Genomic DNA, 12,011 nt, shown 5'->3' with positions numbered 1-12,011 from the left:
CCACCGGTGACGATTATTTCAACCGCTCCTGGGCCTCCCCTAGGTCGACTCAGCCTCAAACGAGTAACTGCTGTGGTGTGTGAACATCGCCACTGGGGAGACAAAGGCGGCCGGGCGTGGTGGATCCAAGTCCCGAGCGAAGCCGGGTAGTACAGCTAGTAATTTAATAAAAGAGGGCTGCAAAGTTGGGCTCAAGATGGACATTGATCGAAATAAAAGTCACCATATCTCACGGGTTGGATGGACAAATGGGAATAGCAGTCAGAAGGACACAAACTAGAAAACACAACTGTTGCAGGTGGACCGAGATGAAAATGAAGAAGTAAAGAGGTGGACGAGCACATGCAGCAGTGCCTTGAAAGGCTCGACTAGACAGAGAGATGGATGACCGCTTTGAGGGAGGCCTTATCATGCAGTTGATTGAACATGGCCTGATTGTGACGTTGACGACGCTTGCCAAGGACACGTTGGCACAAGGATAAACACCAACCCGCCACGCTTCTTTTGTTTGCCATACTGTATTTCCCTAGTTGTGTAGTTAATTAATCCATTAATTTGCAAACACGAAAGCGGCTAATTACCTTTAATGGATTATTTTTTTAATCGTTGGGGCCGTGTGCTTGCCTGTAATTGACAACAGCATTAAGTTAGCTCCTTGCTCCCCAGTTGCTTTCAACACGTGTTCATTAATTTTGCAATTAAGATCATTACATCTTAATTAACTACCTCGCCTGGTGTACAGGTGGTTGTGGGTTCGATCCCAACCCTGATGCATGTGCGTATGGAGTTTGCATGTTCTCTCCGTGGTCACGTGGATTTTTCTCCGGGTTCTCCGGTTTTTTCCTCCACATTTGTAAACGAATTTAGAGTATTTGGCTGCTATAAATGTCCACGTGATGATAAGGCCACTTTGTTGAGCTATCGTTTGTGGCCAGGTCGCTTCTGAAAAGAGCTATATAGCTCAGTGAGCTTAACTTGGTAAATAAAATCATTTATATAATGGGACCTCCTTTGCCAGTACCAAAACATGAGAATAGGTTTTCCCCTTTTTTCTGGCAACAAAACAGGTGTTAAGATGTTAAAACACCAAACTGAAACCTTTTGCAAGGAATCATGTGTGCATTAACCACTTGTGGTCAAAATGCAAACAAAAAACATACTCTGATAATATGATGCATTGTCTTTGAAACTGATTGTTCACACCAGAGACATCAACTCGTAGCCACACTTGAGAACCCGGTTTCTATCACTGGTAGCCAAAGCACAGTTCTGGCTCGGTGCTCTGACCTCTGACCCACCCGTCAACCACAGTACATCGACTGTTTATTTCACGCACGAACTCAGTTTGTGTCCACCGCTCGTTTTCACGTACGGGCCAAGTAACTGCTCCAATATGAACGATTTGGAACCGGTGCAGGGTATGTTTTATTGTATTATCGATCTTTTTTTCTGGGAACGCGCAGATTAACCGAGCATGCTAAACGGCACGCGAGCACGTGCGTGTGTGTGCTTTGGCAGCGAAACTTCCGTTGATGGTTACATATTAAAACGTGCTCATTTCTCGTCAAATAGCGAGCGTTGAAGGGCAGGGCCACGTTATCTCGGTTGTTCCCATGGAAGCCTCCGTAGCCCCAGCGATGGTAATTACCGTCATACCGGCACGTCAGCCTCCCCCCCCTCCCCCCTGCGGGAGTGTGATGTGACTCTCAGCTTGCAGCTTAGCTGACTCGAGCCAGGAGGCTTAACTCTTAATTAACTCTGCTCCTTCGTGCACAGCCTCATATATGGGCCCTGCTCACTTCAAGCGATATCTCGTTCTGCAGCCTGAATGAATAAAGTAGTCAAACTCCCGATTGTACAGGTTAGGAGGGGAGAGAGAAGATAGCGGCCCATGTTAAATAGAAACACGGACAATGCAAGACACGTGAATTAGGCTTTGTAAATGTATTCTCCGTATACCACTGCGTAGGTTATTGGGAGTCGCGCTGTCGAGTTCTCCGTGATGCGTTGTTTGGGCCGCACCGAATGTTATTTAGCATGACGGATGACGTTTCTCTCGACGCCGTGAGAGGGTAACGCAGCAGGGCTGTGTTTCACTGCTTTACCGACGCAGAGCGGGGGTGAAGGTGTGGAATGCGTCGCCTGTTGTCGTTGTTTTCTTTCTTAAAGGAGCAACAAATAGTTAAAGGAGCACACGTGTAAACGTGTTCTTATTCTTGGTTCTTTCGGTGAAGTCACGTAGAAGGGAAATGATACAATAATAAAAATAAAACAATATAATAAAATTCTCACGACGTTTCGGCCACAACGCAAGCAGCCGTCCTCAGGTGGAGAAACAGAGCTGTCGGAAAGGCAGCGTCTTAATGAACACCGCTAAGCTTGGCAGCGTCTTTTTAAGCTGGGTGGGAGGAGAAGAGAGCATTGATAAAGGAGTTTACATCTCAACAGAGGAATTTAGCATATTGATGACAAATGCAGATATGGGGTTAGTCACTCCTTGTGGAATGTGTAGGTGGTGGGGGGTCTCAAAGTCATATTATGCTGGTGTATTATGTAGGATTAGCAGTAATAAAGGGAGGGAAATTTTAATAATAAAGAACTGCATAAGCCAAACCACTGCGTATCAAGCTAGTGTATTATGTGGAAAACAAAAAAGGAGTTTCTAAAGAACTACAAATACCCTACTACCATACAATAAACCGATGTGAAAAACCTAAATATAAACTACACCAATATAATCGATGTACTCAATATACTCTCCAATAAGCTGAGCTATTAACATTAAGTAACTTGGTATATACTACACTATACAATGGATACCATATAGTAAACTGATAAAAAACTAAAATATAAACTACATCAGTATAATCAATGTACTCAATATACTTTCCAATACGCTTATCTATTCACATTAAGTAACTGGGTATACACTACACTATATAATGACTACCATATAGTGAACCGATAAAAAACTAAGATATAAATTACATCAATATACTCAATATACTCTCCAATAAGCTGAGTTTACATATCAGCAGAGGAATTTAGCATATTGACGCTAAGCAACTGCAACTACCCTACTACTAACAATAAGTCATTATACATTACAATTTTACGTCGCAAAAAACATATAATATGCCTCCAACTAAACTTTTTTTTACATCACAACTATACCCTGTCATATACAATGCCATAGACAAACCCCAACATTGAATTATACACTGCGTTACTATACACTACCCTATACCTTAGACTATACATTGTAATATTACACTATTTATTATTCTACAAACCCTACTGTATACCACACTGCTGTATATTCATTATACAATTACGATACTATATATTACCTTATATGTTATATTAAACATTATACTATTTTTCTATTTATTATTATACAATCTGCTATACACCATATCATTGACCGTGAAAGGTACTAAGAGGAAGCAAAAGATACGTAATGGGAGAGTGGTAGCAGGAAACTTGTAGCGGAGCAAAGACTCCGATCCGTGAGGAGAATGCAAAAGATTTCTAGTCAATGCCAGCGAATGGGCTGCGGTCTGAAAGTCACCGTAAACGTGAACACAATCACTCAGGACCCAAATGGTTTATCACGTCCTTCCAATGATTGATGAGCCAGAATCCATCTTCTCGGTTGAAATTGTCTCTGTGTTTGTATATGTGGATGGCCTCATGAACGAATCTCTCATGGTAGCCGGATGTCTTGCAGAGAACCTCCGTCTTGGAGAAGTCAATGTCATGTGAGCCTACTGAATTATAACAGTGATCTGCCACGGCTGAGGTGTTCGTCCTACCGTGTTTCAGGTCTGCTTTATGTTCACAGATGCGGTCCGAGACATATCGTTTGGTTTCTCCAATGTAACTGCTACCACAGAGGCAACTTAGTTTGTAGACGTGTATTATTAAACATGTATTATTTTTTTGTAAGCACGATTCAACCACAACCAATATAATGCAATGGATAATTGTGTAACTATCAGGATTTCTTATCCTGGTCATAATTGTTATAGTTGTCGTCATCATTATCACAAATGTCAACAACGCTCGGTGATTTTCTTGTTGCTGAGTTGTGAATTTACTGCATGGACACACGTTGACCGATCACTGAGATGAGCAATTTTGGAATGGCACTCCATATAACTCGAGCACACGATCTTGGCAATTCGACCTTAGAGCTCTGGCTTCTGAGCCTCTGGACCATCTCCGTATGTGTACATCTGCATGTGCCCCTGCGTGTCTGTGTGTGTGGGAAGAATTTGTGTAGCAGTCAGCGCACTGCCGATTACGAACCCAGGGACCTTAGTTCAATTCCTGGCCACGGCAAATGTCAGTGCCGAGTGGTATATGAACCAGGCCTTAGCCCCCTCCCCCTTGGTCAACTAGGCCTAATATTAACCCTTTCCCATTCCGAGACATCTGCAAGTCGCAGGGTGGATGTCCCGTTCACCGCTGAATCTCGGAACGCGGAAGCGGCTCAGCATTAATTTTATTTAAAGAGGCGTAGTCGCGCCGTTGTTTTTAAACGCATTGTACTCACCGCAGAGAGCCGTGGCGACAAGACCGTGCTCTATTATAGCTGGCGCCAAACTGTGCCACACTCAGGCATGGCCTTGTGGGAGCCTCGGTACGTTTTCTTCTGATTCCAAAAAACTGATGACGTACGTCATCGGAATGGAAAAGGGTTCATGCCTGGCTCGGTGTTTAAAAATCGGCACAGAAGAGACGGCCGGGCGTGGTGCTGGACTCCCCACCCCCTTTGTCCGTCGTCGTGCCGTTCTTCACCGGCGGTCGTTAACAGCGCTTGCCCGAATGGCCTGCGAAACGCTTCACGGGGGAGGTGGATCCTTTGTTTTTGCCTCTGCGTCTGCGCGTGTCCAACGTGCAGGTGAAAGCTTCCCGCCACAACACCATCGGCGTGGTGGGCGGCCTCGCGCACATGATCAGGGAGGGCGGCGTCCGCTCGCTGTGGCGCGGGAACGGTGTCAACGTGATCAAGATCGCCCCGGAGACGGCCATCAAGTTCATGGCGTACGAGCAGGTGCGCTCGGAGCTCCTCATCAGCGCTATATGGAACACGCAAGCGGCCCGGCATTAATTTTGTTTCAAGAGGCATATCGCCATTGATGTTATAGACATTGTACTCGCCGCAGAGAACTGTAGAGACACGACCGCACTCTGTGATAGCTGACGCCTTGTGGGAGCCTCCGATTCGCACCGTACGTAGCCAACCGTGCAAATCGGTGGTGCGGGTTATGGACAACTAACTATGGGTTTCTCTGTGAGTCTATGGGTCTCTGTGTGAGTCTATGGGTCTCTTTGTGAGCCTATGTATGTACGGTGCGGGGGGAGAAGGACAACAAACGATACACACAAAAAAGCAATTCTAAAGAAATTCGTATACAATGGAGATTTAAAAGTGCATAGCTCCAGTGGCTTTCTAATAACGTTGCCGAGATATCGATGGCTGTTGAGGAATGATTAATCACGAGTTTTGCCTGCGCCAGAGAAACGCCCTGCCGAGTCCCAAGACTCGTTTTCTGCGGGCGACCACACCTTCAGAATAAGATAACGGCATCAGAAATCCAGACATAGCTAGAGTCGGTATTAGCACAGCTCTGATATAAGAAACGCATGCCGACACCGGTGGAGAGAGAAGGGCAACTTCTGATACAAGTGCCAGACTAGCACAGCTTGCCTTGCTCCCAAATGGTGTTCTTTGTATTCAGCTTCTTGTGTAGTTGATTGAGTTTGCGTAATACAGTTGATCATCGATTATCCGGCTCGCGATTATCCAGCTTCCAACATTATCTGGCGGTCCCGGCTTGATCCGGCGAAACTGGAAAACAAAACCCACTCCAAAGGTTGTAGCCAGTCTGGTTATCAGCAGCATGTGCGTGACAAAATAAGTAATATTTTAAAATGCTTTTTTTAAAAACACCCTTTAATGAAATGTACCGTACTAGTAATGGCAGAACTCCACGACTCCAGAAAGTGGTCCCGAGGCTTGTCACAACGTAAGGGGACCGTGGTGATTTACAGCCAACGTCAGTTGAGCGTGGACAATTAGACCCAAGCTGAAACATAACATATAAAAAATAATGTTTACAAATGCGTTTTTTATTTTTATGATAGATTATAGTATTGTCATCAGTATGACATAAGTATACCAAGTTTGCAGTCGATACCACATTGGGAAGTGGGTTACAATTGAGTTACAAGATTTGAGGATACAACAACAACGACAACAACAGACAGAGTTAAATAAAGCGTGTAAAAAAATTGCCATGATTGATTTCAGTGTCAAATATTATACACAGTACATTATACGCTACATACAACGTAAACAATGAAAATGCTGCACGTATATACGTCACCCCATGCAGTCTTCGAGATTGGAGTGATATGTGATATATGGGACAGTAAATACGTGTTAAAAAGGATAGTTATTGTTGTCTTTGAATGTTTATTTATGCCAATTCCACATAGTAAACAATATAACAACAACAATGTGAAAATAAGCTATTTAAAATAATGATTATTTAGTGGTTATCCGGCGTTTTTTAAAATCCAGCACCCCCCCCTCCCCCCGAGGCCGCCGGATAATCGATGATCCCCTGTATCGAAACACAAACAAATATCTTCTGACGATGGTGCCCTGCGCTACAATGCTCGTAGAGTTTCAGTCCCAGCCACAGCTCAAGGGACTGGTGAGCGGTATATGAGCCAGTCCTCTTACTCGCCCACAAAGACTGGCGTGGTGAAGTATGGTCGCACGGACCCCAATGACTGATAGAGCATGGGGAGGCCTTCATTCAGCAGTGCGTTGACAAAGGGCTGTAGATTATTATTCTTATTAGTCATTAAGAAAGAAAAATACCGGAATAATACATTTATAAACAGAGATCTGGTGATGTCTGCTCACTGATAGGTGGATTATAAATGTGTTAAGTTGATGCTACATCCATGTGCATTTTCTCAATTGAAAGCTAATTTCTTTAGAACTGCTTTTTGTGTTTAGTTTTGGCTATGTACAGTGCGAAAGAAGTTGAGCGTACATACATTTGAACGAGTCATAGAGACTTGTTAGAATGACCCTGCTTGAGATGATTGGTGACTTCCGATGAAATTATTGACATTTTAGATTATAATTTCCTTCATTCAATAACAATTCAAATGTTTAATGTGCATTCCATCCTCGGATCCCAATGCGCAATGAATAAAAAAGCAGGAAACTAAAACAGAACCAGGGCAACCGACGAAACTAAAGAGGGAAGGCCACTTTAAAGAGGTGCGTTTTCAAAGCAGACTCAAATATATCTGCCGACTCCATTTGTCTGATTTTAAGTGGCAAGGCATTCCATAGTCTGGGTGCCATGCTAACAAAGCCCTATCACCAAAAGAGCGCGACCTAGACCTTAAGATCTTGATGGAATCTATAAATGTGTAATGATTGACTTCCGGGACACTTCGTGTAGAGGGTACTTCTTATTTTTATTCGTATACGGGCACAACACAGGACAACATTATCTCTCACTCTGAGTACAACACTTGATGTTAGCGTCTCTACGGGCTACACACACACGGCCGATCACTCGGCACGGTTCCACCGTCCGCACTCGGCCACGCCGCTGGCCGGCGATGTGTATTTTGACTTGCCTGCACTGCCCTCTGCTGACAACTTAGCCCCCCGCAGCAGCCTACGACACCCGTAGGCCGCTAATGTGGTTACCCATCCAAGCACCACGCAGGCTCAAAACAAACCCCTTCCTGCCCAGCTTCTAAGATCTGACGAGAGGCGGGAAGATTCCGGGCGACTTCGTCATTAGTCAAGCGAGTTACGTTTCGTTGAGCGATCTAATGGGACCCCCCCCCCACCTCGCCTGCCCCATGATGTCTCGCTCCTCCCACCGCCCCACCGCCCCACGTGATCCGCTCCTTCGCTTTGTTCGCCCCCTGCAGATCAAGAAGCTGATCGGGATGCGGCAGGAGCAGATCGGCGTGCAGGAGCGGCTGGTGGCCGGCTCGCTCGCTGGCGCCACGGCGCAGACGGTCATCTACCCCATGGAGGTGCGAGCGGCCGCTGCTTGGGTATCGGAATCTTCATTGGGACCGGAGGAGGAATCCGATTGAGCCATGGAGCTCTTTTTTTGCAGATGTCCAGCATGCCCGTGTAGCCCAGGAGACACAGATGTCCAGCATGCCCGTGTAGCCCAGCAGACACAGATGTCCAGCATGCCCGTGTAGCCCAGCAGACACAGATGTCCAGCATGCCCATGTAGCCCAGGAGACACAGATGTCCAGCATGCCCGTGTAGCCCAGCAGACACAGATGTCCAGCATGCCCGGGTAGCCCAGCAGACACAGATGTCCAGCATGCTCGTGTAGCCCAGCAGACACAGATGTCCAGCATGCCCGGGTAGCCCAGCAGACACAGATGTCCAGCATGCCCGTGTAGCCCAGCAGACACAGATGTCCAGCATGCCCGTGTAGCCCAGCAGACACAGATGTCCAGCATGCCCGTGTAGCCCAGCAGACACAGATGTCCAGCATGCCCGTGTAGCCCAGGAGACACAGATGTCCAGCATGCCCGTGTAGCCCAGGAGACACAGATGTCCAGCATGCCCGTGTAGCCCAGGAGACACAGATGTCCAGCATGCCCGTGTAGCCCAGAAGACACAGATGTCCAGCATGCCCGTGTAGCCCAGGAGACACAGATGTCCAGCATGCCCGTGTAGCCCAGGAGACACAGATGTCCAGCATGCCCGTGTAGCCCAACAGACACAGATGTCCAGCATGCCCGTGTAGCCCAGCAGACACAGATGTCCAGCATGCCCGGGTAGCCCAGAAGACACAGATGTCCGGCATGCCCGTGTAGCCCAGCAGACACAGATGTCCAGCATGCCTGTGTAGCCCAGAAGACACAGATGTCCAGCATGCCCGTGTAGCCCAGAAGACACAGATGTCCAGCATGCCCGTGTAGCCCAGGAGACACAGATGTCCAGCATGCCCGTGTAGCCCAACAGACACAGATGTCCAGCATGCCCGTGTAGCCCAGGAGACACAGATGTCCAGCATGCCCGTGTAGCCCAGCAGACACAGATGTCCAGCATTCCCGTGTAGCCCAGGAGACACAGATGTCCAGCATGCCCGGATAGCCCAGCAGACACAGAATCCCCACCAGGAGGTGTCCCGTTCAATACGTAGAGACCAGGGTTTTTTTGTTTTGTTTTACCTGGTGACCCCACCACCTGTCGCCACCTGACCCGCTGAGACTCGCTCGTATGCCTTTTGTGCTGGGAAATCCGTACTGGACCAGCGCGGAGCCCTGAAATGATGAGCACATGGTGACGTCCTTGCGTGAGCCGCACGCACGCGTGTCCACTGGTTCATAGCGGTCGCGTATACAGACTTTGTGCGACGTTGTAACGTCTGCACATGTGACACTGTGATGTTGAGACCTTGCGTGCTGCATGACGTATGTTTGTATGTATTTTGAACTTCTTTCGCACCGTACGTAGCCAACCGTGCTATTCGGAGCTCCTAATGACGTCACGTAGTCCAGCAGCACACGATAGTTTTATTATGTGGGCCGTTGGGAGTTGAAGAACCGTCCAAAAAGGCAGACCTGCAATTGCTTGCTCCCTTGACTGCTGGCAGAATGGTCTCCAGTAGAGGTAGCTCTAGCGATCCCATCTAGAGAATATTTGGCCAACTTTCTTATGAAACGTCTCGGATGACCTGGGAGTATCAACACTTCACTTGGGAGTACCCACGTGGCGAGATGTCAACTCCCTCGCCTGGTATGCAGGAGGTCGTGGGTTCGATCCCGACCCTGACAACCTGTATATTTGGAGTTTGCATGTTCTCTCTCCCCGTGGTCACATTAATTCTTCTTCGGCTCCTCTGGTTTTCCACTCCACGTTTATAAACAAGCGTTTCGAGGAGTTGGCTGCCGTAAATTTCCACGTGACAAGACACTTCGTCGAGCTGTCGTTTGTGGCCAGGTGGCTTCTGAAAAAGAGCTACGTAGCTCAGTGGGCCTGACCTGGTAAAAAAAACAACAAAGTTTAGTTTTCACGACTGCACAACACGTGACCTGCCAATCATAGACTCACTGCTCTACGTATTCATAGAGTGTGTGTGTCTGTGTTTTTTGGACCGTCGACCCAAGGTGGTGAAGACGAGACTGGCGCTGGGCAAGACGGGGCAGTACAGCAGCATGGTCGACTGCGCTCGCAAAATCGCGAAACGCGAGGGCCTGCGGGCATTCTTCAAGGGCTACTTGCCCAACGTGCTTGGGATCATCCCCTATGCGGGCATCGACTTGGCCACCTATGAGGTGAGGAAACCCATGGGCGCTGTTTAGTGTACGCAGGGCGTTGATGCGCTTGTGTGTGCCAGTCATCTCGGTCAGTTAACCCGTGCCACCTCGGTTTCTTCCTGGGATCTGTCGGCGAGCCTTCGACGCTTCACGTGACCTAAGAGCCCATCTAACCTGCACGGTGACGTCACCACCACTTCCGTGGCGAATGGCGGTTGTTGTTTTCGGTGTATACCAGGGATGTCCTGAACATCGTGATTACCTACAAAGTGGACTATGGATGTGAAATGAGAAGTTCTTTGTGTGACCATCTGTGGGGATACGATGCAGTGGACAAAGAATCGTGAAGTGTTTTAATCAAGCGGTCATGCACTATCTTAAAATATGGCTTGTAAACTTGATTCCAATTCACCGTTGATACGAAGGCAGCATTGTTTGGAATGTAACGAATGCTGCTTCATGGCTGCAGTTATGGGACAAAATTTAATTAATATAAGTTTGACATGGACAGATAACAAACATTTTTCCCTGTGGTCATAGGCTTGTTGTGTTTCAGGAATGTGCTGTCATTGTTACCAGAAGGACGTCACCCATCAGTGGATTGACAAAGGGCTGTACTTGTTCATTTAGTGCAGTGGTAAACATTTTCCCTCACAGCAAGAAGTCCCTGGGTTGGATCTCTGACACGGGCACCCGTCTCTGTGTGGAGTTTCTATGCTCTCCCCCTGCTATGCATGGTTGACTGGTTTCTTCCAATAACAAAAAAAACATGAAGTGTGATTGTGTTGGTGAAACATCCCAATGCAGCACCCTCCTGACAGAGTCAATTTACAGACTCTCTGTAGCTTTTCTGGGTAAATAAGCAAATCTTTATATCATTAACATTTGTGTGCCTGAATTACCTAACCAAACTGAGGGCCCCCGTAACCCTTTCCATTCCAATGATGTACGTGTACGTCGTCTGAACTCAATCGGAAGAAAAAATAAAATAATATAAATTCATCAGTACCAGGCCATGTTCTCACAAGGCCATGCAGGATGGCGTGTGGCACAGTTTGGTGGCAGCTATCGTAGAGTGCGGTCGTGTCGCTACAGTTCTCTGCGGTGAGTACAGTGTCTTTAAAAACAACGGCGCGCTGTGCTCCTCTAATTAAAATTAACGGCGAGCCGCTTGCGCTTTCCGAGATTCAGCGGTGAACGGGACACCCACCCTGCAACATGCAGACCTTTCGGAACGGGAAAGGATTAATTGACCATCTTGCCAGCTTGTTATTGTCTTGTTTTTTTTTGCTCTTCGGCAAAAACCTACGCGTCTGCGTGTAACGCTTTGACAATGGCCCTTCCCTCCGCCGTCGGCAGACGCTGAAGAACTGGTGGCTCCAGAAGCACGGCGCCGAGGGGGCGAACCCGGGCATCGCCGTGCTGCTCTGCTGCGCCACCACCTCCAGCACGTGCGGGCAGCTCGCCAGCTACCCGCTCGCGCTCGTGCGCACGCGCATGCAGGCCGCGGGTGAGCTCCGCGCGGCACCGCACACGCACGCGCGCCGTCTCATGTTGTACACGCTGCCGGCACGCGCTTTGGTTCAGCGGGTAGAGCGTGGGGTGGGAGCCATAGGTTTGCTATTCCTCCTCCATTGAAGGAGCGCAGCCTGCAGTATGTATGCTGAACT

At 47.7% G+C, this 12,011-nt stretch overlaps 1 protein-coding gene across 1 annotated transcript in view; it reads left to right on the top strand.

Moving 5' to 3' along the window:
* Nucleotides 1–12,011, top strand: part of LOC116953114 (mitochondrial adenyl nucleotide antiporter SLC25A25-like) — a 57,789-nt gene that overhangs the window by 31,435 nt on the left and 14,343 nt on the right. The window contains exons 6-9 of the mRNA XM_032972961.2: nt 4,907–5,059; nt 7,981–8,088; nt 10,192–10,359; nt 11,701–11,851. Of these exons, the coding sequence (XP_032828852.1) occupies nt 4,907–5,059; nt 7,981–8,088; nt 10,192–10,359; nt 11,701–11,851 (580 nt within the window). The remainder of the gene's footprint in view (nt 1–4,906; nt 5,060–7,980; nt 8,089–10,191; nt 10,360–11,700; nt 11,852–12,011) is intronic.

The sequence above is a fragment of the Petromyzon marinus genome, chromosome 50 (assembly GCF_048934315.1).
Source record: "Petromyzon marinus isolate PM22_M1 ecotype Great Lakes invasive population chromosome 50, UKy_Petmar_22M1.pri1.0, whole genome shotgun sequence".
NCBI classification, from domain to species: domain Eukaryota; kingdom Metazoa; phylum Chordata; class Hyperoartia; order Petromyzontiformes; family Petromyzontidae; genus Petromyzon; species Petromyzon marinus.
This window is presented reverse-complemented; position numbering and strand designations above follow the sequence as displayed.